General features: G+C 50.5%; 7 protein-coding genes across 7 annotated transcripts; 6 read left to right on the top strand and 1 right to left on the bottom strand.

Annotated features, from left to right (window-relative positions):
- Positions 1-1210: 1210 nt before the first annotated feature.
- On the top strand, positions 1211-3094 carry EsH8_IV_001306 (amidase signature domain-containing protein; the record flags this gene model as incomplete). Its single annotated transcript, XM_083266196.1, has 3 exons — positions 1211-1503; positions 1582-2079; positions 2128-3094. The coding sequence occupies 3 exons, from the start codon at positions 1211-1213 to the stop codon at positions 3092-3094; spliced, it is 1758 nt and encodes a 585-aa protein (XP_083125091.1).
- A 1346-nt stretch (positions 3095-4440) lies between these two features.
- EsH8_IV_001305 (uncharacterized protein) lies at positions 4441-7455 on the top strand (the record flags this gene model as incomplete). Its single annotated transcript, XM_083266195.1, has 2 exons — positions 4441-4972; positions 5033-7455. 2 exons carry the CDS (start codon positions 4441-4443, stop codon positions 7453-7455), a joined length of 2955 nt encoding a protein of 984 aa, XP_083125090.1.
- A 456-nt stretch (positions 7456-7911) lies between these two features.
- Positions 7912-9236, bottom strand: EsH8_IV_001304 (FAD-dependent oxidoreductase; the record flags this gene model as incomplete). The annotated part of the gene is made up of 2 exons (XM_083266194.1): positions 7912-8625; positions 8703-9236. The coding sequence occupies 2 exons, from the start codon at positions 9234-9236 to the stop codon at positions 7912-7914; spliced, it is 1248 nt and encodes a 415-aa protein (XP_083125089.1).
- A 696-nt stretch (positions 9237-9932) lies between these two features.
- EsH8_IV_001303 (Zn(II)2Cys6 transcription factor) lies at positions 9933-11593 on the top strand (the record flags this gene model as incomplete). Its single annotated transcript, XM_083266193.1, has 5 exons — positions 9933-9983; positions 10045-10073; positions 10162-10281; positions 10345-10772; positions 10842-11593. 5 exons carry the CDS (start codon positions 9933-9935, stop codon positions 11591-11593), a joined length of 1380 nt encoding a protein of 459 aa, XP_083125088.1.
- A 1508-nt stretch (positions 11594-13101) lies between these two features.
- On the top strand, positions 13102-13926 carry EsH8_IV_001302 (2EXR domain-containing protein; the record flags this gene model as incomplete). The annotated part of the gene is made up of 1 exon (XM_083266192.1): positions 13102-13926. The coding sequence occupies one exon, from the start codon at positions 13102-13104 to the stop codon at positions 13924-13926; it is 825 nt and encodes a 274-aa protein (XP_083125087.1).
- A 1592-nt stretch (positions 13927-15518) lies between these two features.
- On the top strand, positions 15519-16216 carry EsH8_IV_001301 (uncharacterized protein; the record flags this gene model as incomplete). The annotated part of the gene is made up of 2 exons (XM_083266191.1): positions 15519-15916; positions 15979-16216. The coding sequence occupies 2 exons, from the start codon at positions 15519-15521 to the stop codon at positions 16214-16216; spliced, it is 636 nt and encodes a 211-aa protein (XP_083125086.1).
- A 1406-nt stretch (positions 16217-17622) lies between these two features.
- EsH8_IV_001300 (uncharacterized protein) lies at positions 17623-22768 on the top strand (the record flags this gene model as incomplete). Its single annotated transcript, XM_083266190.1, has 10 exons — positions 17623-18235; positions 18307-18758; positions 18815-19471; positions 19545-20140; positions 20228-20591; positions 20647-21217; positions 21283-21659; positions 21734-21920; positions 21989-22259; positions 22351-22768. The coding sequence occupies 10 exons, from the start codon at positions 17623-17625 to the stop codon at positions 22766-22768; spliced, it is 4506 nt and encodes a 1501-aa protein (XP_083125085.1).
- Between the last annotated feature and the right edge of the window lie 625 nt (positions 22769-23393).

Genomic DNA, 23393 nt, shown 5'->3' with positions numbered 1-23393 from the left:
CGCACAGACTCGGCTTGGTTGTGGTGCCTCAGGACGACGACGAAGAGGTCTGGATAGGCATCGGCGACGGAATACCTCAGAAATGCATTGGAAAGGTGGTTTTGATGTGGTCAAGCTCCAGTGACCAGGAACCATACCGGACTCCGATCAAACTGCAATGTTACGTGTTGGAGCATTGCAAGCCTTCATTGGTATTCGGCAAGATGTTCCATGACCGCAGAACGGAGCACTGGCGTAGAAATGGCCACTGAAATAGAGAGAAACAATGCTATTCCAAACAAACATATCACAGGATGTAAATATTTGATCAACGTTTAGTAATATATCGATGCCGATTTCGCTGGGGCTGGCATCGTGTTGCATCCACTTGCCAGGGATATATATACCCACCTACCTATTGTATCTAGACTTTCTATAGTCAAATACACATCCTGATGTCTGCTCCCCTGCAACTGTTATCGCGACATAGTATCTCAGTGGCAGCAAGATTCAGAGGGGGTATCGGGAGGAGGTCTAGCGCACGGCGGCCCGCGCACCGGGAAAGTGGGTATATGCCCCCCGTGTCTCCGACCCAATCTCGAAAAAATGATTGTGCGAGAATTTGACAGATAACGTTCTCCAAAAGCTATTGCTTTCCCAAGATGCATCTGTCTCCAGTTTTTATTTGTCTACTTTTGTCTTGCTGTAATCCGACCAGAGAACCCAGGCCGGGATGCGTATGCGTGGCGATCACTCTTTAAAGCCCCGCAGATGGCCGATAGTACGAAAATAGCAGAGAAAGCACAGTATAAGTGTTATACCCGGTAGTGGATGGACACTAGACAAAGCTAGAGAACTTCAACGTCCGAGCAGTGGGCGTTGTTGACGCCGATCAACAGGAATGACTAGGCGGGATGTGCCGGAAACCCGTTCACCCCATAACGTTGAATCCATGTTTACTGTTACTCAGTGTACCTCTCTTATCGCAGGCTAGCATGCAGCAGCCAACCAAGGCCGAACACACGCCCCGCTGCAATATGTAGCTTGCGTCTGCATTGCGGGGCGGGGAGGTTGACCATCAGCTTATCAGCTGAGCCATGAGGCCTTTTAAAAGGCTTCTTGCAGGACGTTGATGTTGACCTCTTGCTTCCAGCTGGCAAATTCCGTCTGCCAATTGATTGCAGTCTGTCGCAAGAAGTGATCCTATACACGAGTCTCATTTCGGCCGACAATGCATAGGGCTCCGGTCTGGTTCGCTGTCGCGGCGGGCTTCCAAGGCTCCTTGGTCAGCTGTAGCAACTCCACTTGGCCAGGAAACGCGACAGCAGCACTGCCGTCGGTGTTTCCCTTGCTGGAAAATGTCGACTCTGCAGATCTTTTCCCTATGCCGTTATGCGGGAGCTTCGACTTGCATGAGGCGACCATCGATCAGATGCAAGCCGCTATGGAAGCCGGTACCCTCACCTCTCAGCAGTTAGTTGCTTGCTATATGCAGCGGACGTATCAGACCCAAGAGTACATTCAGTAAGCTATAACTATGTCGTCTTGTTCTACATTGGACACCACAAAACTCTTGAATACCAAGCCTGACGCATGATCCAGCTCCATCTTGCAAATCAACCCTGATGCCTTTCAAATTGCCGCCAAGATGGATGCCGAAAGAAAGGCCGGGAAGGTCCGCGGCCCATTGCACGGTATTCCATTTACTGTCAAAGACAACATCGCCACTAAAGATAATATGGAGACGACCGCTGGTAGCTACGCTCTGTTGGGCAGTGTAGTCCCGCGAGATGCACACGTGGTTGCCCGCCTCCGAGAAGCGGGCGCAGTCCTGTTCGGGAAGGCCGCTCTTAGCGAGTGGGCCGACATGCGTAGCAACAATTATTCCGAAGGTTACTCGGCACGGGGCGGGCAGTGCCGCAGCCCGTACAACTTCACACTGAACCCGGGTGGAAGCAGCACAGGGGGTGCTGTTGGTGTGGCTGCAAACGCCATTGCGTTTTCTCTTGGAACCGAGACTGACGGAAGTGTCATCAACCCCGCCGAAAGAAATGGTATTATTGGGTTCAAGCCCACTGTTGGCCTTACGTCTCGAGCTGGGTATGTGGTACTTGGAGATGGCACATGGTTCTTACTAATTTCAGACAGCGTGATCCCTGAAAGCGAGCATCAGGATTCTGTGGGAACATTTGGACGCACCGTCAGGGATGCCGTATACGCCTTTGACGCCATTTATGGAATCGACACGCGGGATAACTACACACTTGCGCAAGAGAGCAAGACTCCGGAAGGGGGCTATGCCCAATTCTTATCTACAAAAGACATCCTTAAAGGCGCCACCTTTGGTTTGCCTTGGAATAGCTTCTGGGTTTACGCGGACGAGGAGCAGAAGGAAATCTTGGGACAAGTACTAAAGCTCCTCACCTCTGCAGGAGCGACAATCATCAACAACACCGAAATTTATGGCTATGAGAGAATCGTCAGCCCCGACGGGTGGGACTGGGACTACGGCACCACCAGAGGATACCCGAATGAGTCTGAATACACCGTCGTCAAGGTCGACTTTTACAATAATATTAACACATACCTCTCAGAGCTCGAAAACACCAACATCAAATCCCTTGAAGATATTGTCGAGTTCAACTACAATAACGATGGAACCGAGGGCGGACACCCTTGGCCACTTGGTACTGCAGCATTCTACTCAGGGCAGGACGGGTTTCTGGCTTCTCTCGAGTCAAAGGGGATCAAGGATGAGACCTACATCCAGGCCGTTGAATTCACACAGCGTTCCACACGGGAGGGTATCGACACAGCCCTGTCCTCCACCAACGGGACGAAGTTATCCGGTCTTCTTGTACCCCCTGATGTTGGTCAGACGTACCAAATTGCAGCACAGGCCGGATACCCAATGATAACCCTGCCAGTCGGCGTCCATTCTGATGACGGCATGGCTTTCGGCCTTGCAATTATGCAGACTGCGTATGGGGAGGTAGAGCTGGTGAAGTGGGGAAGCGCCATTGAGGACCTGCAGTTGACGACAGTGGGGAACCCATACAAGAGGACTTTGCCTAAATGGTACGAGTACCTGACGAGGAACGTTCCAGTTTTCTGATGGGTAAATTACAGCGTTTGTGTTTGCAGGCCAAGATGACATAGAACTGAAAGCCATGGAAGACAATGTTTGTAGTCGCATGGTATGCATGCAAGTAAACAATAGAGGGGAAAGTGTAACAAAAGGAAGATTTTTGACCTCAAGTGATTTCTAGCAAGCTTGGCATTGCGCGGTTTCTGCGTTTCAACGGTCGTGGAAATTTATTCCCCGCGACGTTGAACTCTGCCCCCAACTCTTCTCACTGACCGCTGTCCGCCGCGCTCGGAAAGAGACCAATTGGGTACATAAATATTACGCCAGGGTATTTGATGAGTTGGATTCGGCGCCAGGATCACGATCCACGCCAATTGAGGGGCCGAGCAAAAAATAGTCGAGCGCGAGGCAGATTAATGGTCAGCCTGGGATCCGCGCTGCAGCACCCGTTTACACAGCCAATATCAAAGACCAATTCGGCCCACAAACATTAGGCTCCCATATTCAAGGGACGTAATAGCATTGCGGATTCAGCTGCGCTACGACGCGACTGTTTTGGCCGTTGCCCAATGCTACGGTCCGTCGCCAGACTAAAAAGGTTCTAATCTTTCGTCACCAGGATGTCAATTGCCAATTGCCAGCTGAAGCAAGCAAGCATCAAATTTGCCGGAATACTTTTTTTCCGGGGCGTGTTCCCCTTTCTGGTTTGATTTTTTGACATTTTTTGACAGACGGATCCGGGAGCTGTTCCAAGCCATATTATGCAATGTTCCCTTCTGAATTAGTGGCTGAGATATGTGGATTTTTAGTAAAGTTGGTGCTAATTGCCAGCTTTCAGCCCTCTTTTCTGGCGGCTGTACGCCTCTGAGATGTAGAACACGACTTCCTATCCATCTTTTCCTATTGCTATACTACCTCCGTCAGAACGCTGCTTTCGCCAAGTCGGCGGATTAGGCGGGCGGCCAGCAGCAGCTATTCTCCTGCTTTCGCCAGTACGAAGAGCTTCCGGCGACGAAAGGACCAGAGCCTATGTACTTTAAGCATCGTGGCGTCCAAGATGCCTTGGCGTCGACCCTAACATTCCATCGCCCAAGCACGGATGTCTAATGTGGGGTGTCAGCTTCTGGTCCTAGCTTCGCCTCCCACAGGATTTCCTACCTGGGAAATACCAAGTATTTTTTGGCTCCATTCTTGCAAGCTCCAGAAGATGCTAAAATCTCACGTTCCCCGTCAGTAAGAAGTAGGGGCTTGGAGCTTTCCCTGCGTGTCGATCTGCCAAGCCACCGGCCAAACTCTTATTAAGTGCGATATCTCTCCTGTTTGGCAAAGCTTGAGAGAGTAACAACAACGCAAAGTTCGTCAAAAGCACCAAAATGAGCCGCATCTTCTTTGATCTCAATACCGCTAGCTTACCGCAAGACCCATACTACCCGCAACAAGAGCCACAAGGTCCTAGTTTCCTCGACACAGGTGGATGCCTGTGCGCATTACGAACCACACCAGCAGACGATTCTTCGGACGCGGCTTGGCATTGCATCGGCAACCAAACAGAAAATGTGTACGAAGCCAGTAGTGGAAGATGGTTCACTACGCTCAACGGGGGAAGCGATGTCAACGGGTCCATTGACGACGCCTCCAATGGCCCGAAAACCGACAACCCTTTGAGGTGGGACTCTGGAGCGTTAATGGATTCGCCGAACGGGGATGGGCTTAGTGTTTACGACCGTGCTTGCACTGGCAAGAATGAGACAACGTTTTCGACCGCCTTCTATCAAGCCTCGGAGGAGATCAACAACGGCCAGCAACCAGTCAGCGCTGCGCCATGTTGGAGGCCGGGAGCTTTTCCGATCCAGATTCAGAGCGTAGAGAGCTGGGAAGCAAATGGGTGCAGTCCAGGCTTCTTGTGTGAGTGCATTCTCGGATAACATGTCAAGTCCTGCTAGGAACTCTCGCTTACATCTACAGGCAAAAACAATACCGTCAACTCATTACCTCAATATTGCCCGCCCTTTGATGCGTGCCAGTTGGCGAGATTGTCATCAAAAACCTGTAGTTTCGAAGGCAAGAACATCGGCATGGGCCCTTTCGAACCGGTCATATGTCAGGCTGGTAACTACTGCCCCGAATCAGCCAACGGCAAAGAGTCACATATTTGCCCAGCCGGGTCCTACTGCCAGCCGGGGGCAGCCAGTCCAACACCGTGCATGATCGGCAGTCATTGCCCCGAGGGCTCCTCATATGAGGTTTTCCTAATTCCCTTGGGGATTTTGATTCTTGTTGACATTTTGCTGGTCATCGGAATGATTGTTTTCCGATTCCGCAAGCGTCTTCAAGACCACCAATCTAACCACCAATCTAGCCACAATCAGGCGAAGAAGCGTGGTATGGGCAGTATTAGGGCTCAAATTACCGGTTACAGAGCGCTCTCAGAAGACACCGACAGAGAATTGCTCCCCATGAGCGCGACTTACACCCCAAGTCGCGCCGAAACCTTCAGCGGCGGGTTCCAAGCCGCACTCGATCTTGGCTATCAACAAGCCCGGCCCACCAGTACGCAACTCAACCCTCAGCTAATGGCCTTTGTTTCTTCGATGCGTCGGGCGACGGATGCAACAAACCTTGGTCTATCCTTTAGCTACTCCGACCTCAGCTTTCAACCCAAGAAAAGCTCCAAGATGATTTTGCAGAACGTCACCGGTTCCATTGACCGCGGAACTCTGACAGCGGTCATGGGTGGATCCGGTGCTGGTAAATCAACCTTTGTCAACGTGCTTATGGGAAAGACGAAAAACACTGGAGGCTTGGTCGCCGTCAACGGCAGCCCAGACAAGATGAAGCGTTACAAGAAGGTCATCGGATACGTCCCGCAAGATGACATCGTGCTGCCAGAGCTCACCGTCTACGAAAACATTGTTCACAGCGCCAGGATCCGCATGCCTCAGAACTGGTCAAAGTCCGACATTGAGACTCATGTTGAGTCTGTTATCGACTGCCTGGAGCTCTCCCACGTGCGCAATTCGTTGGTGGGATCGGTTGGAAGACCAGTAATCAGTGGAGGACAGCGCAAGCGTGTGAGCATCGGCATGGAACTCGCAGCGGCGCCCATGGCCATCTTCCTTGATGAGCCGACAAGTGGTCTCGATGCTACCGCAGCCTCATCCATGATGCGGACCCTGAAAGCCGTCGCACGGCTGGGAATCACAGTTGTTGTCATCATCCATCAACCCCGTACGGAGATTTTTGACTTGTTTGATAATCTCATTCTTCTCGGAAACGGACAAACCATCTACGAGGGAACTCAGGCCGAAGTTCAGGGCTACTTTGAGGATTTTGGCTTCCACTTTCCGCAGCACAGCAATCATGGCGACATCATCACCGACATCATCACCGGAAACGGGCGAGATTACAAGAGCATGGGCGAAATCGATAAAGATTCTCTGATTGCGAATTGGAAGATTCACCGCCAGACAAACGCGCAGAAGGAGCGACATGCTTCTTCTGTGGTGAGCAGCAGCGGGATGCATGAAGCCATCAAGCACCGTGGTGCGCCGCTCTACAAACAGCTGTGGCTTTGCCTGCTCCGGGCTATGCTCCAGCAGTACCGTACCAAGGCAGCGTTTTGGGCTGAAATGGGCTTGGCTGCACTTGCTGGCTTTTTGCTCGGCCTGGCTCAAAATTCGAAGAAAGGAATCCTGTTTACTGGCACCTTGAAAGGGGATTATGCTATCCTCTCAACAGCTGTGGATCTCAAGTCCGCCCCCGAGATGGCGCTTCTCGTTGCCATTGCTATCGGCCTCGTCGGAGGTGCGCCGGGCGTCAAAACATTTTCGGAAGAACTGCTGGTGCAGCGGCGGGAGGCCGAGGCCGGACACTCCCGGATCGCCTACTTCGTTGCCAAAGTTCTCTCCGTGTTCCCGCGCATGTTTTTCGGTTGCTTGCACTTTTCGACTCTCCTGTTCCTCCTGACAACGCCTGTCATCAACTGGGGACTCGCCTTCACGGCCAACTTCCTTTACTTCTACTGCATTTACGGCTTGGCTAGTGTCGTCAGCATGGTTGCCCGAAGAGAAGACGCCCCTCTGTTTGCGACAATGATCAGCTTGATCGTTGCGATTCTGTCTGGGTCTGCTCCTCCATTGTCCAAGGTCAAGGAATGGAATGCTGAATGGCTCTGGCGCACCTCGCCTGGAGTGTGGCTCGCAGAGATCTACTGGGGCCAACTCGTGTCTCCATTTGGGTATTTGTATGATGTAGACCTGGCTGCGGAGTTGACTGGATTTCACCTGGACTGGGTGCGGCGCAACATGGGCGTTTTGATTGGTATTGGAACCATCTACAGAGTGATAGCATTCCTTGGAATGCTTCTTGGACACCGACGACGTGGTTAAAATTTCAATTTTAGCATAATGTCTTTTAAGTGGGCGTAGAGTATTAGAAGCCAGTTGAACCGGCGTTGACCATGGTTGCTTTAAAAGGCGTTAATATTTGCTAGGATAGCATCGATTTACCTATAGATACCAGTTTACTAAATTCATTGAACCACTTCATGGACTTTGGGTCAATTACAGCCTTATACAAGTCGGAAAATATCTCCTCAGCAACGGAGTAACGTTGCGGTGGTATCGTATCCGAGCGTGAGAGTGAGCGCCTCCATTACATTATGTTTTGAGAAGAATTTCAGGATTACTTCAAGTGAATTGAAATATAGTGTAGTATTTATTTAATGTAGAATATCCAAGCGATGCCAGTCTAATAATAGAAAACCCAAGGACTATCCATTCTTTGTATAGGGAGTATCATGTAGAGGAGAGCTTTGGTCTGTGACATTTGATAGCGCCAACAGTTTACAACTTGTCTCCAAGGAGCTCCTGTTGCTTGACGGCATCCGTAATTAGATTAATAAACTGCTGGGCAGAGTCGTCGGCAAAGAACATCTGCTCACTGGCTATGCAACGAGTTATGAAGTCTTGGGCACGCTCAAACATGTCCGACTCATACTCTTCCACAGCTTCCTCGAGGCTAGCAGCGTACTTATCAGATTCGTTGCTGACGCCGGAGCAGTGCTTGACGATACTGTCAGCCAATTTGAGCGCGTCGTACATGGCGATGTTAACGCCTTCGCCAACAAACGGTGTCGAGACGTGCGCGGCATCGCCAAGAAGCGTGATTCCGGGAACACGAGCCCAGCTCACCGAGCGGACGGGCATGCGGTACAAGAGCCAAGGGCGAAGGGGCCCTTCGGTGTTGGCGATGAATTCCCGGAGCTCTGGAGCGAAATTGGCGAAAAATTCCGGTGAACAAAGCAGCTTCTGCCGCGTGGCCTCAATATCGGCCATTTCAAGAGTTGTATGTGGCAGTGTCTCAGGCGCAACCAAGCCCATGTAAACTCGATAAGATCGATCGGCCACCTGTTGAACCGCAATCATCCGTCCGTTGCCTAGGGCCATCATATTTCCTGGCCCTGCAAGTTCTGCGGCGGCTGCGTAGCTTGGGTTGTCGTGTGAGATACGTCCCTCGATGAACAGTTTGCCTGAGTACTCTGGCTTTGTGGGAGTAAGCTGCAGGTATTTATTAGCCCAAGATGAATCTAAAACCCATTTTCTTGGTTGTTTAACAATAAGGGAGAATTACTTACCAATGGTCGAACCTTGCTCCAGGCTCCATCAGCACCGACTACAAGCCTAAATCCGGATGCCGAGGTGCCATTGACAAAGTGTATAACCCATTCAGAAGATTCGGCGGCGCATCCAGGGCCCTTCTCGATACTTCGGACGCCATGGTCCCATCGAACTTTGTGGGCGGGTATTGAGTCTAGAAGTAATCGACGCAACTGCAGGCGGTCGATCTCTGGAGCATCGCGCGTCTCCCCAAACTGAGCCTTGAGGTTACAGGTAGGGTCCTGAATGACGACCCGTGTGGCATCCCATCGCGCGAGCTTGTTGAACTCCTCAAATAGCCCTGCACTCTTGATGGCCTGTTGTCCTGTTGGGCCATGTAGGTCAAGAGTGCCACCCTGATAACGTGGTGTAGGAACCGAGTCCACGTCTCGCTCGAAAACGACGTAGTCAATGTTGTTTTGCTCCAACAAGCGTGCAAAGATCAGGCCGCAGGGACCAGCACCGATTATTGCAATAGGTCCCAGTGCAGCGGATGCAGTCATACGTGCCATATTGTGTGAAGCTTGGCAGGAGTATCGAAGAAAAGCCAAGTTGATGGTAATAGTGGAAGTGGTCAATGGCCTTGATCACGGATAATGTGCAGATGCAGAAAATGGCTGGGTAGAGTTCCAGAAATGATAGAAGAAAGATGACCGAGGAATTGAGTTGAGGAGATATTGTGTACTTGGGAGGAGGGCTTCCAACTTCTTATACCCATTGTCACTTGAGCATAATGTATCAGCTGGAGCAAGTATTGAGTAGTTGAATACTTCCACTTTCCTGCTGAGCCAAGACTTTCATGGTGAGCTTACACGCGGACTTCACGATTAATCCGGCTCCAAGGCAATGCAATCCACAAGGAGACGATCCCCAGCCACATGTTTGGACAATGCCGGATGTCTCTCCGAAAGTCATTCTCCCTGTAGTTGGGGGGTGGAATCCGGATCCCGAGTATGAGGGCTCTGATTGGTCGGAATCGGAATGTCAGCAATCGGACTCCCGTGCTCAGCCAGTTATAAGCCAGCCCATCGGCTCCTGCATTTCCCACCTTGTCCATCTGATTATGCCAGTTCACCTCACCTGCATGCACTCGTCCGACCTTTGTTCATCAAACCAAACCTGGTAGCCGCATTGTCAACAAGTATACCAACCATTCGATCTCACCTCGACACCCCGGCAAGAAACTCGGCAAGGATTGGATTGTAATAATGGACAACGGGGCTAGTTCAGCGCCGAGTGGCCCACTGGCTCGTTTTGCAGTAAGAACCGACTGTAGAGCAAGTTAGCTCGACCGGTTCACTGACTATTCATCAATTACAGTGTGACTACTGCCGACAAAAGAAATTCAGGTAGGCAATCCACCGTAAGATATGACTATATCAAGCACTGGTAATAGTGACTTTATGCTTAATAATAGCTGATCCACCATTGATGAAGATGCTCGAGAGAGCTACCCAAATGTAGTGCTTGCAAGCCATGGCCAAGTAGCTGCGACTATTCGCGCGACAACTCGCGCGAGAAGCCGAGATTGATCCCTGGACCAGGCCAGGTGAACGTGTTAGTGCTGCCAGATATCGCTGTTTTCTTGATTGGATTCAGTCGCTAAGCCAAAACATGCAGGCCAAGGGCTGCGAATGTGGAGAACACTCCCAACATTGAGCAACGGTTGCATAATATTGAGCGTGCCGTCCAGCAGCTGACAGAATCAGTTGGACAAGTTCTGGAGGCCGTGGCTTCCAAGAAAGGGCCGGGAAATACTTTCCCTGACGTCAGCATCGATAAGGCTGCGGAAAACCACGCAGAGAAGGACGACCAAGTGCCAGACTTGTTCGTCGGCCCGTCTCATTCATTTTCCTTCTTGAAGGACACACCAGCCAGAATCGATGCTGTTTCAAGGACTTCGACGCCGCTTATGCATCAGGGCGCTCGCTCTGAATTGCAATTCCTCTCCACCTCATTGACCACTGCAACAGTCAACACAAAGATCGTGGACGAAGAGGCGAGATTTTATACGCCTTCCAAAGCCATGGGATACCAATTAATAGGCCGTGAGTTAATCTCAAACGTTTTGTGGGCCATGATTACTTTGTTTACTAATGTTTTCACATTTTCTTTAGGATTTCTAGAACACGCTGCGGCTGGGGAGCCCTTCTTCAGTACTCCATCAGATGACCTCTTGAAGCAGATCATCTTTGACCCGGAGAGCGTGACGCAGAAAGCATGGGTCGTCTATGTAAACTACATTATGCTTGCCCGAGTCTCCGCAGATGAGCATGACCTCAACAACGAGGCCGAGAAGTTCCGGCGCAACATGCGGCTCGCCCTCAACGACAGCAGAATTTTTCTCGAGCCACGGGAAGCCAATGTGCAGGCTCTGACACTTCTGGCTCTACATGGAGAAGACTATGCGTCCCCAAACTTGTCTTGGATGCTGGTTGGACACGCTTGCCGGCAGGCAGAGGCCCTAGGCTTGCACGCACCGACTATAACAGACTTCGAATCTCGTCAGCGGAGTCTATGCATATTCTGGCTTTTGTTCATGGTGGACAAGTCATGTGCTCTCGCCTTTGGCCGCTCCTCCTTTCTCCCCGTGAGTTTGTATAGAGACGTCCCATTGCCAGAATTTGGGTACCTGCTCAAGTTTCAGCCCCACACCGACTCCTCTTTCAGCAACGGACAGACGCAATCACGGCCGTCTCCCTTTGGTGCATATCTTCTTATGAAGGGCATGGAGGTTTCTAAGCTCATGGGGTGGGTCCTGGATTTATTGACTCCAGGTCCATCAGTGGTCCCGAGAGAAGAAGTCAGATTGCAACTTGAAAATTGGTATCAGCAGACAAACAAGGTTGGTCTTCCAAAGCTTCACTAGATTCGGAATTTTGTTTTACATTAATACTGTCTTAGATTTTAAACGAGATCATGGAATCCGAGAAGAATTCTGTCGGGACGGCCCAATTGCGAGAGATGTCACTGGGGCTCAGTAGCATGAAATTCCAGTACTTGCATGCCGTCATCCTTCTCCACAAAGGAGACGCCTCCTGTGCGGGCATTCGACTAGAGTCTGCCAGAGAGGCATTGTCACTCCTGCCATCAATGGTGTCAAATTGGTCTTCAGTTTATAACGGAGTTGTATGGTAAGAATATTTCATGTCGTTTTCTTCCCTAGAGCTCAATTGTCATGTAGACTGATGATTGCATGTTACTGACTGATCATATTCAACGCAGGCATTTGTTATACTATCCTTTTATCCCATTCTTCGTCGTTTTTGACGACATAGTTCATAACCACACCTCTCAAGCGTCAACCATCACCAACCAAGATATTGACCTTTTGTCGACGACAGTATCGTATTTTGCGAGCATGCGTGCCCAGTTGCGTCTTCTTGCCACCGTTTGCACTCGTCTAGAGCAAGTTGCTTCTGTGTTTCTTCAGCTCGCGCAGAACCACGCAGGCCAACGCCCATCTCCAATTGACAAAGCCCATGGACCAGCGGGCAGTTCTTACCCTCTATATGCACCAGGGCAAGTTTTGGGTAATCAGACCATGGAAAATACAACATCTGGTCAAGATGGCGCTGATGCGCTTGAGCAGGCTGGGGGAAGTCTGGCTGCTGATATTGAACTAGACATTAGTACCTTACTTGACTGGCTTCCGGCAGATACTTATGCCTCGAGCCGTTACGGGGAAGTAAAGGAGCATATTGAGACTGCACCCTCAGATCCGACTACTAACTTTGTGGCTCCTCCATCACAAGGCAGCCTACGAGGTCGCAAACGGACTTTTGATGCCACCTTTGATTGGTTTTCTTGGGACGCCTACTACGCTGACACGAACCCAAGTCTCCGTGTTAGATAACTCGAGCCAATAATATTTGATTATCGTTCCTTGTATGGCGTGTCTCCCGGGTTTAAACCTGGCATTTGATCTGCTCGGTGCGACGTACTTGAGGAGCTATGGTGCCAGGGCGTTTCAGATGCCATTAGAGCTTGTGCGGTCTTTTCGCAAAGATACTTACGAGAATGTAGTTCTTCCTTGTCTTGACCGGAACTAGAATCCGTTGGGTGTAATTTTACTTCCGTTTGCTCAACAAAATGTGGCTGCTTTGCCACAATCGTGTGGCCAATACCTACCTTACTGAGCCAGGGTAACCTCCTGCGCCGCACACTCACATCAAGCATATGCTCTAGACAAATTGACCAATTTAGGTAGGTGTTGTTGTTGCCATGAGCTTGTGCGGAGTGTCTGGCGATCATGTGACTTCTGTTTGCTGCTCGGTGAATCAACATAAGTAGTCGGCTACTTTTCCTACTTTACTTCCCCTGTGCCCCAACCCTCCTCCACTGGTGTCCAACAACAACAGCAGAATCGTCAACATTATGACGTCCACTCACCCTTCGAACTGGAAGTGCGGTCCATGTGACGGCATGCAATTTTTCTGGCCGAGCGCCTCCACACCTACCTCTGCATCCGCATCCTCAACTTTGGAACGAAAAGAAACAGCCATATTCCACCTCTTCCCTCAACTACCGACCGAGCTGCGCATCAAGATCTGGAAAGCCACCTCAGAGTCACGAATACTTGTGATAATCATATGTGAGAACCACTTCTGGTCACCCAACCCAGTACCGGCTGTCCTCCAGGCCTGCCGCGAATCCCGTAGTTTCTCCAGCTACAGAAAGGCATTTACCACCCCCGCTGAGCCGGTTTCACGATACATCTGGGCAGATTTCGACCTTGACACTGTCCAAGCATGCAGCTCTCTTGTTGGGCACAAAAACAACCGTGAGATATCATCGATTCGCTATTTTAGAGCCGAACCCAACTGGGCGCTGCTCGAGTTCGACCATATTCCCGCTCGGTGGACCAAGGAGCTGGTGTCTTTTTTTCAAGGCCTTAAAGCCCTTGATATTCTTGTCCACAAGATTGGAGCATGGACCGAGTTTTTTGAGGCAAACTTGAATTGGCCTGAGAGCTGCCCCAAACCCGACATTCGTATCATCAACCACAACAACGGGGAGTACATTACGGAAGTGAATAGTCAGCCATACAGCGATTGGCTCGATATCAACGTCCGAGGAGCTTCTTCTATCATTCGCAGCGTCCCCGACTTGGACAAAAAGTCCGACGAGGAGCGTATGGAGGCAATGCGTCTGTACGGCCATCCTTTGCCGGTAGCCGATCTGAGAAAAGGCATTGTGTAAGGGCTCTAATTATCGACGCGCTGAACACTTCTACCAATGTGCAAAAGCACAACCGAATCGAACTCACTCGGGATTGGTGAGCTAGGTTTCAAACATCACACAATGTCCGGCTTCAAGTCTCTTGCGATTGTTTGTAGATTGTCAATGAAGTTGAGACGATTCTGGTATTACGAGGGTGGTTAGGACAATGGATACGACTGGCCGGTCAGGTTGTTTTATTTATTATTTATTGCTTTTGTTTTTATTTTTGTTGGAATATATGTGCAAAGAGGAAATCTTCCGCTGCTACAGCTACCCAGTTCAGCGCGCGAGAGCAGATATATCTAGTTTGTTTGGGAGGGCAACATTAAATCTTCGCTCATTCACCGGTATTTTGGTATTGTGTGCTTCTTTATGAGAGAGTGAAGTGAGCCTGGCGATCCACATAATTGGTTACCGCCAAATGGGTTCTGCTTCCACGCATAGTTTGTTGTATTCTTCTCTGCCACTTGCGTGGTTAACATCTGAATCCCGATCACCACGTCGAGTTTTTCGGTGGCCTGGCCAAGAATTGCACAATCCTCAAGCATGCGCTGGAAGTCACCTCTAGTAGACACCGTCATGCCAATCCACTGTATCAGCTTCAAGAAATAAGGTACAAATGGATTTCTGTTTTCGCTTGGGATAGGATTTTTATATGCATAGATGACGATTGGGCGTTATCTGCTTTGTTGGCGATGTGACCAGGGTGACAGTGTAATGCATTGAGATGCGGACGTTGTTGGACGGGCTGGAGATATTAGATGGGTCGTTGTGTTTGAGTGGAGTGAGCCTGGTTTTGGCTCTACGATGCAGAGCGAAAAAGATAGCGCGAGCAGCAATGAAACATCTTGAGCCAAGAGTTGGTTGCGTTCCGGCAGTGCTGCCAGGGGAAAAAAATATCTCGTAAAATTATCTGGGCAACCGGCAGCTCAGGTTGAGAATGACTTCAGACAAGAAATTGCCAAGAATGGGGCAACTCCGTGTGCCTGAGCTTTTTTTCCCAGCCCCAACAGCTCACGCTCCACTTGGCAGGCAGCAATCAATTGTTAAACCAAATCCGAACTTGATCGGAGGTTTTCTCTGGGGGTGGAAAGGCAGAGTGGAGCGAAAACTGCCAGGGATCAGCAACTGATCTGGAGCCCAGTGCCATTTAAAGACACAGGCATGCGCGCTTGCTGTCAGCCCCAGCGCCAGTGGCGTCTTCAACGCCCAGTTTCACTGGATAAAGAAGTGATTAGACCCTGCTCTCCAAGTATCCGTGCAATCTTAAGCTTACTACTAGGGCTGTGCTGACAGGGGTGGCACGGCGGTGTAAAGGGGCTCAGGCAGCAGCACAATCAAGTCATTCCAACGATTTGTATAGGGCGAGGCACCCCGCGTCTGATCAAGGGATACGATCCTTCAAGATTAGATAGCTATTTACTTAAAGTGCGCCAATTTCTCGTGACACCAAACGTTGAAGTATTTTTTGTCGTCGTTCATCGTGTGCAGAATAAAGCCAAAATCAACATCACGAAATCTCTCATTGTTTCCCAACCACTGGCCGCACGGTTCGCAAAGCAGACATCAAGATGACTCAACCATACATCGTCGGCGATAGCTCGCCATTCCTCAAGCGAGTCCTGATTCCATTCTGGATCGTTCGCGTTGCTATTATGCTCCTTGAGATCATTATCTACGCCTTCGCAATTGCCGTCTTCTCACGGAACCAAGAGGAACTGAATGATATCGGTGGCATCGAAAGGACGGCGGGCATGGTCATTGGCGTCTCCGCTGTCATCGTGGCCATCATCACCTGTTGCCTCATCCTCGACATCGTCTGCATCGTCAAGCGCTCGCGACGGACCCTCAGCCCGCTCTTTTTTCTCATCTCCAATGTCCTGCAATCTTTGGTATGGACGGTTTTGTTCATCCTGGCCATAATTGGCGGAAGCTCCGCGTTCGGCTTCATCATCGCAATCGTTGTTTAGTAAGTTTAACGCCAACCGCCCGAACTATTAGCAGCAAATTTTCTGACTTTTCTCCTTTCAGTGCCTCTTTCTTTGGTCTCCTGATCTACGCCAGCGTCATCTACCACAGATTCCGGAAGGGCACTCTGCGGGGAAACTACGCACCTGCGAACAACCCCGCTGCCTATACCGGTGGCTACCCCAGCGATGCACACGCGAACCAGCCCATCGCCTACGGTGGTGGTTATCCCAATAACGAGCCCGTGAAGCCTTACGACACCAGCGCTCCACGCTACGAGATGGACAGCCGATACGCATAGAGGGAGGCATAGGTGTCACACACGAGCCACTTTATTTTAGTAGAATTTCCCGTGATGCCGGAGTTTTATTCCTTTGGTCGTCGCCAAGAAACCGGCCGGTCTGGGTGACATTTATTTCGGGGCCATGGCGGATGAATGGTTGGAGGGCAAATGGAGTCATGGCGTATACCCAGAGATACCAGTTAAACATTGCTGATGAATTGAATTATTTTGAAACCAACTGGGATACTGGAATCAAAGGCTCAATCTCAGCGTTTGACCTTGAGTGTGGGACATACCCGTCTGCGATGTAAATGCTACGGCGCTATTGCGCAGGCCGCAATTTTCCTTCGCTCTCATTCGCCATTAGGAACGTAAACCATACTCGAATCGCAACGCAACCTGGCCTTCCAAGAGTTCATGGAAACATTGGAGACCTCCATATACTTGAAAGGCGGCCTACTGTTGAGGTGTATAAATGGGCCACGGCTTAGATGATGACAACGGCTGGGCTTGTTGGGGCGGTCTTCACGGACTCCGATAATGATGATCGGGTCGGGAGCCATTCCGTCATATTTGGAACACGGCTTCACAAGAATAATGTCAAAGCGTTCTTGTTAATGACTTGCATTCGGATTGCTGGCGGTCGCCAAGCCTTCCTTGGCCGTGGCCAAATATTTCCAGACGGCATAGTCCAGGCTGACATTTGGTGCGGGCCGCTTTCCTCGCTCGTCACGGAGAAGGGCGGCGATGGCCGGTGCACACGCGGCACCGAAAGCGGCCGCCACTTTCGACGACGCCCACGGGACCCGCGGGGGGGGGGGACAAGCGGTGCAAAATGTGTGGCGAAAGAAGGACGTGAAGCGTGTAGGGTGACAGCGCTGATCGTCAAACGAAGACCACAGGAGAGTGGTCAATCATGTAACAAACACCGTGGCTTGCCCAGCGCCTCAAACGCGCGCTTTCGCTTTGGACATTGTGTGCGTACGTCCACAATGCCCAACAATGATTAGAATAGGCTCACGGATGGATGTGTAGCCAATGATAACGGTGTACTGTAGCTCGGTGTGGTATTCTCCATGTCTGGCGGCGGGGGCTAACGGACTTCGGCTCTGGGCAAGGGTGTCCGCTCACTCCCGACGAACACCGAACACCGCTGCGCCAGAGGCGCTGAATGAAGAACGACGGTAGTGAGAGTCACAAAACAATCCAAACAGCCATGGGTTCTGAATTTTTACTACTTCATATCTCTGTCCCATGCCATTTCTTTTTGTCATTGCCAGACACTCTTGATTTTATTAAGCCTTCATCGACATTTCCGACATTGAGACCCTGCCTTAGGGCGCTTACAGCAACTGAGGTTAGAAATCGAGCTTCCACAGGTATCCCAGCAAGCCAACAAACCTCCGGTTTATTGAGCGGAGGAAATGGAAAAGGACACGACCAGATCCTATACGAGTACGAACTCGACCCTCGTAACGAACGCCGACACCATAACGAATCTTCCACCGGGAACTGGCCCAGCCGGACCCGAGTCCCAGTATGGCGGTCGGGGACGTGATTTGGAGGAGCTCGCCCGGCAACTGACCCAGGAATCCGAAGATATTGGTGAAGAGCTCAAGGCGTTCAACCCAGAGCTGGGAAGTCATCTGGACCCAAAATCCCCGACATTCGATGCCCGAGCATGGATCAAAGCACTCATCAGGCTCTCTGAGACGGATCCCAAGGCAGCGCCTTCTCGATTTTTGGGAGTTGCATTCAAGAAATTGAGCGCCTATGGCTGGAGCACCGGTACCGAAAGCCAACCGACCGTCTCAAACATGGTTGTTGGGATCATGTCATCCTTGGCGCGCCTTGTAGGCGCGAATCGTCGAGGAAAGCGCATCGACATTCTGCGAGACTTTGAGGGCGTTATAGAACAGGGAGAGCTTCTTCTTGTTCTAGGGCCTCCGGGATCTGGATGCTCGACGTTGCTCAAGACATTGGCGGGCGAAACCTTGGGTTTCAAAGTTAGCGACGAATCGTACTTGAACTATCGCGGTATGTTGCACGTTTCTCTCGTTTGCACTTTTTAAACCCAAGTGACTGACGGACAATCACTTTCTTTGAAGGGATCGACCAAAAACATGTTCGGGGCTCCCTTAGAGGGGACGTTCTGTACAACGCCGAGGTTGATTCTCATTTAGCCCACCTTACCGTGGGAGAGACCCTGACCTTCGCTGCACGATGCCGATCTGTTCGCTACGTTCCTGGAGGCTTTTCCCGCGAGAAGGCCGACAACATGTTGCGCGACGTTATGATGGCAATCTTCGGAATTAGCCACACCTTTGATACTCTCGTAGGCGACGACTTCGTGCGCGGTGTCAGCGGTGGTGAGCGCAAGCGTGTCAGCATTAGCGAGGCTGCTCTCAGCGGTGCCAAGTTCCAGTGCTGGGATAACTCGACTCGTGGCCTTGATAGCGGTAACGCCATCACATTCTGTCAGAACCTTCGCCTGCAGGCGGATTTAGTTGGTGTTGCTGCTGCCGTTGCGATTTACCAGGCTCCTCAAAGTGCTTATGAGGTCAGTTCCGTCCTACCTCGCCCCCCAAGCTGTGTTTAGCTAAATCTTCTGACTAGCAATTTGACCGGGTCACTGTTTTATATGAAGGACGACAAATCTTCTTCGGAAAGACATCAGAGGCTAAGGCTTACTTCGAAAGCCTGGGGTTTGAGTGTAAGTGTTCCTCGCCCAGCAGCTCGGCCAAGCCAAGGCAGCAGCGCAGTACTGACGTCCCGTGTTTCTTAGGCCCCAACAGACAGACCACCCCCGACTTTCTTACATCTATGACAAGCCCTGGCGAGCGACGTCCCAAGCCTGGCTTTGAGAACAAGGTGCCTCGGAGCCCCGATGAGTTTGCCGCGAGGTGGCGTGACAGCCAAAACAGACAGATCCTTCTGGAAGAGCTGGATGCATACGAGGAGAAGCACCCCTCTGCAGTTAGATTGCAGAATTTCAACGAATCTCGCCGCGCAGAACAGGCAAAGAGCCAGCGTCTCGAGTCTCCGTATACCATATCGTACCTACAACAGGTACGCTTGGCACTATGGCGTGGTTATAGGCGGTTGCTCGCAGATCCTGGATTCACCATTGTCTCTCTTCTCTTCAACGTTATCGTCGCACTCCTTCTAGGAAGTATGTATTACGACCTCAAACCGGACACTTCATCTCTCTACTATCGTGGAGGCGTCGTTTTCTTTTCGATTTTGTTCAATGCTTTCGCCAGTCAACTGGAGGTATGTTGGATAGTTTTCGGCGATATCGAAAGCCCGCATTCAATACTTGCACAATCGCTAACCCTGGTATCAGGTTCTGACCGTGTACGCTGAGCGTCCCATAGTCGAGAAGCACAACAAATATGCCTTCTATCACCAATCAACTCAGGCTATTGCCAGTTATCTAATCGACCTACCATACAAGACGGTCAACATGATCGTCTTCAACCTCATCATCTACTTTATGGCTCACCTCCGCCGGGAAGCCGGTCCCTTCTTTTTTTTCTGTCTCACGACATACACCCTCACTCTTGTTATGTCGTGTCTATACCGTTGGCTAGCTAATATCACCAGGACTGCCTACCAGGCAATGGTTCCTAGTGCTATTCTTAGTCTCGGGTTGATGATCTATACGGGATACACGATACCGGTTAATTATCTACCAGGGTGGTCGCGATGGATGAATTACATCAACCCTTTTGCCTATGCATTCGAAGCTCTGATGGCCAACGAGTTCCACGGGGTAGAGTTTCCTTGCGCAGAGATTGTCCCTCGTGGCCCGGGCTATGAGAATCTGCCCGATGAGTCGCAGGTGTGCTCCGTTGTCGGCGCCATCCCTGGCTCTACCATGGTCAATGGAGATAGATACATCAACTTGACGTTCGAATACTACGAGGCACATAGATGGAGGTGAGATCTTGCGGTTGAGGAGCTGATGTTCGGCCTTCAACATCAAGCTACTTCTTCTTGTCAAGTGCATTTGCTAATTCTCTTTAGAAATATCGGGATCCTTTATGGCTTCTTGGTCTTCTTCTTTGCTGTGTATATCATTGCTGCAGAGTACGCCAAGCCGCCCAAAGTCAACGGCGAGGTCCTTGTTTTTCCTTCTGGTAAGCTGAAGCGTCAGCCTGGCAATGCTGGCGCCGATGACATCGAGCTTCAGAGGCAGCCCCGGAACGACGTCAACGCTTCCAGCAAGCACGCAGCAGACAGTGGTTCTTCCAGCTCTAAGCCGGCTACCAGCAGAGCTATTTTCCACTGGGAAGACTTGTGCTTCGACATCAGCGTCAAGGGTAACGACCGTCGTCTTCTTGACCACGTGGACGGCTGGGTCAAGCCGGGCACCTCAACTGCACTCATGGTGAGCATTATTGCTTGTGAAGCATCAAGTCCTTCACCTGCTGACTTTTATTTAGGGCGTTTCTGGTGCTGGGAAGACTACACTGCTCGACGTGCTTGCAAGTCGTGTAACCATGGGTGTCGTATCTGGAGACACGCTCATCGACGGCTCCCCGACAGATGCCTCGTTCCAACACCGTGTCGGCTACGTGCAGCAGCAGGACCTGCACCTCAATACCATGACTGTTCGCGAGGCCCTCGAATTTAGTGCTCTGTTGCGCCAATCTGCAGAGATTCCGAAAAAAGAAAAGTTAGACTACGTCGACTATGTCATTGATTTGCTCGACATGCAGAGCTTTACTGATGCTGTTGTGGGCATCCCGGGAGAGGGCCTTAATGTCGAGCAGAGGAAGCGTCTTACGATTGGAGTAGAGCTTGCAGCTCGCCCTCAGTTGCTCCTGTTTCTTGACGAACCTACTTCTGGATTAGACTCTCAGACCTCTTGGGCCCTGTGCCAACTCATCAAGAAACTGACTCAAAACGGACAGGCGGTTCTCTGCACAATCCATCAACCGTCAGCACTTCTCTTCGATCAGTTTGATCGCTTATTATTGCTCGCGCCAAATGGTAAAACGGTGTACTTCGGAGGTGAGTTGAGAACCGACAAGGGATCCCGGAAGAGTTCATTTTACTGATTAAACGTTTTTACGCAGAACTCGGACCCAAATCCAGGACTCTCATCGACTACTTTGAGCGGAACGGCGCCTCCAAATGTCCGACTGAAGCCAACCAGGCTGAGTGGATGCTCGACGTTATTAAGCCGCGGACGGACGGCACCATGGGGATTGACTGGCACCAGACATGGCGAGACTCACCAGAGTTCGAGGAGGTCAAGAAGGAGCTGCGACGCCTCCGAAGTCTTGCCAGCGCCGCGGGTGGCACGTTGCAGACAGACAGCGAACCTTCTCAGCACCGAGAGTTTGTCGCTTCATTCTGGACGCAATTTTTTGTCGTTCTTGACCGTACCTCGAGGCACTTTTGGCGCTCGCCTAGCTACATCTGGTCCAAGATCTCTCTGATTGTCATATCTGTAAGTGGGGTACTTCGAAGAGAGGCCGTCACTTGGATGAATGAAAGAAATGCTAACTAATGCGACGATTCTAGTCCATCTACATTGGTTTCAGTTTCAAGGCGATGAATACCATACAGGGCCTGCACAACCAGCTCTATGCGATCTTCATGTTCCTCGTAATGTTCAACAATATCAATGAGCAGATAATGCCTATGTTTGTCCCACAGCGATCTCTCTACGAAGTTCGCGAGAGACCTGCCAAGATCTACCAATGGACGAGTAAGCCCCTAGCTTTGCTTCATAACCAGTCCATCGAAAAGGGATGTTGTGGCTGATAAGGACCCTAGCTTTTGTGCTCTCCAACATCCTAGTCGAGGCTGCTTGGAATACTCTGATGGCTGTCTTGGTCTTTTTCTGCTGGTATTATCCAGTCGGATTCGTCATGAACACCACGTCTGATGACCAGACAGTTAGAGGCTTCCTCGTTTTTCTTTTCCTTTGGATGTTCATGCTATTCACGAGCACATTCTCGCATTTCGCCATTACATGGGTTCCGAACTCCGAGATTGGGGGTGTTCTTGCCAGTCTCTTGTGGATGTTCTGCCTGGTCTTCTGCGGGTAAGCCTATTCTCTCCCTTCTCTCTCCTGTTTTAATGTAAAGCCCCACTACAAGTGATCTGCGTACTGATTTCTATTTTCTTATTTTCAGTGTCGCAATTCCCAAGGTTGACTTCCCAGCCTTCTGGAAATTCATGTACCCCGTATCTCCTGGCACCTACTTGGTCGGCGGCATCATGTCCGCAGCCATGACCGGTGCAAGCGTGACCTGCTCCGAGACGGAGCTCTTGCGAATATTGCCTCCGTCTGAAATGACTTGCGGCGAGTTCATGGGACCCTTTGCTAATGCTACCGGGGGCCTTTTGCTGAACCCCGAGGCGGCGGACGCCTGCAAATATTGCGTCATCTCTACTACCGACCAGTTCCTCTCCCGGTTCGATATCTACTATGAAAACGCCTGGAGGAACTTTGGCCTGTTATGGGTCTATGTACTGTTCAACGTCGGTGCTGCCATGGGTCTATACTGGCTCTTCAGAATGCCCAAGGGAAAGGGCCACAAGCGTGCTTAGACACAGTCTGGTCCGATGAGTAATGCAGCCTACGAAACATTGAAGTACACAAAAAAGAGGTGGCTATTACGAGTAGAAGAGGAGTTTCATTCTTTTATGTATAATAACAGGTCAATTGGGTCTTTAGACGGTAACAAATGTTGATGCTGAAGCAGAGTTGGGCGTTTTTACCTTAGGGCGAGCAACAGATTGTAATGGGTTTACTAACCAATTTCTTCATATTTTGATACGGATAGTAACGCCGCCATGGAGCGCCGGCAATTCATAACTAATGATTAAATAACACAGGAATAATTCTAGTTTCCTTTGTTAACTTTAAATGTATGGTGGCTGGGATGGCTGATCAGCTTCACCTCACAGCCTTAGTGTCTGTCTTTTGGTTTACAAGGCGGCCGGGGAAGCAAGCCGGGGTGAATGGAGAAGTTATATCACACGCTTCACATTACTCAATTAACTTGCTCCTATTTCTCTTAGGCATGTGAAGTGAATAGGAGCTGCAGAGAGTGATAAAGGCTTGATCAGTCCTGCCACTCAGCAGGCTGTAATAATTATACCTTCGTTAAGCAACCTCGATCAGCGCCAAAGCAAGTGCTTGTGGCGTAGCAGATGTCTTGTTTTACTCCAA

Source organism: Colletotrichum jinshuiense, chromosome 4, assembly GCF_051148585.1.
Source record: "Colletotrichum jinshuiense chromosome 4, complete sequence".
NCBI classification, from domain to species: domain Eukaryota; kingdom Fungi; phylum Ascomycota; class Sordariomycetes; order Glomerellales; family Glomerellaceae; genus Colletotrichum; species Colletotrichum jinshuiense.
The sequence above is the reverse complement of the archived record's forward strand: the minus strand, read 5'-3'. Positions and strand labels throughout refer to the sequence as shown.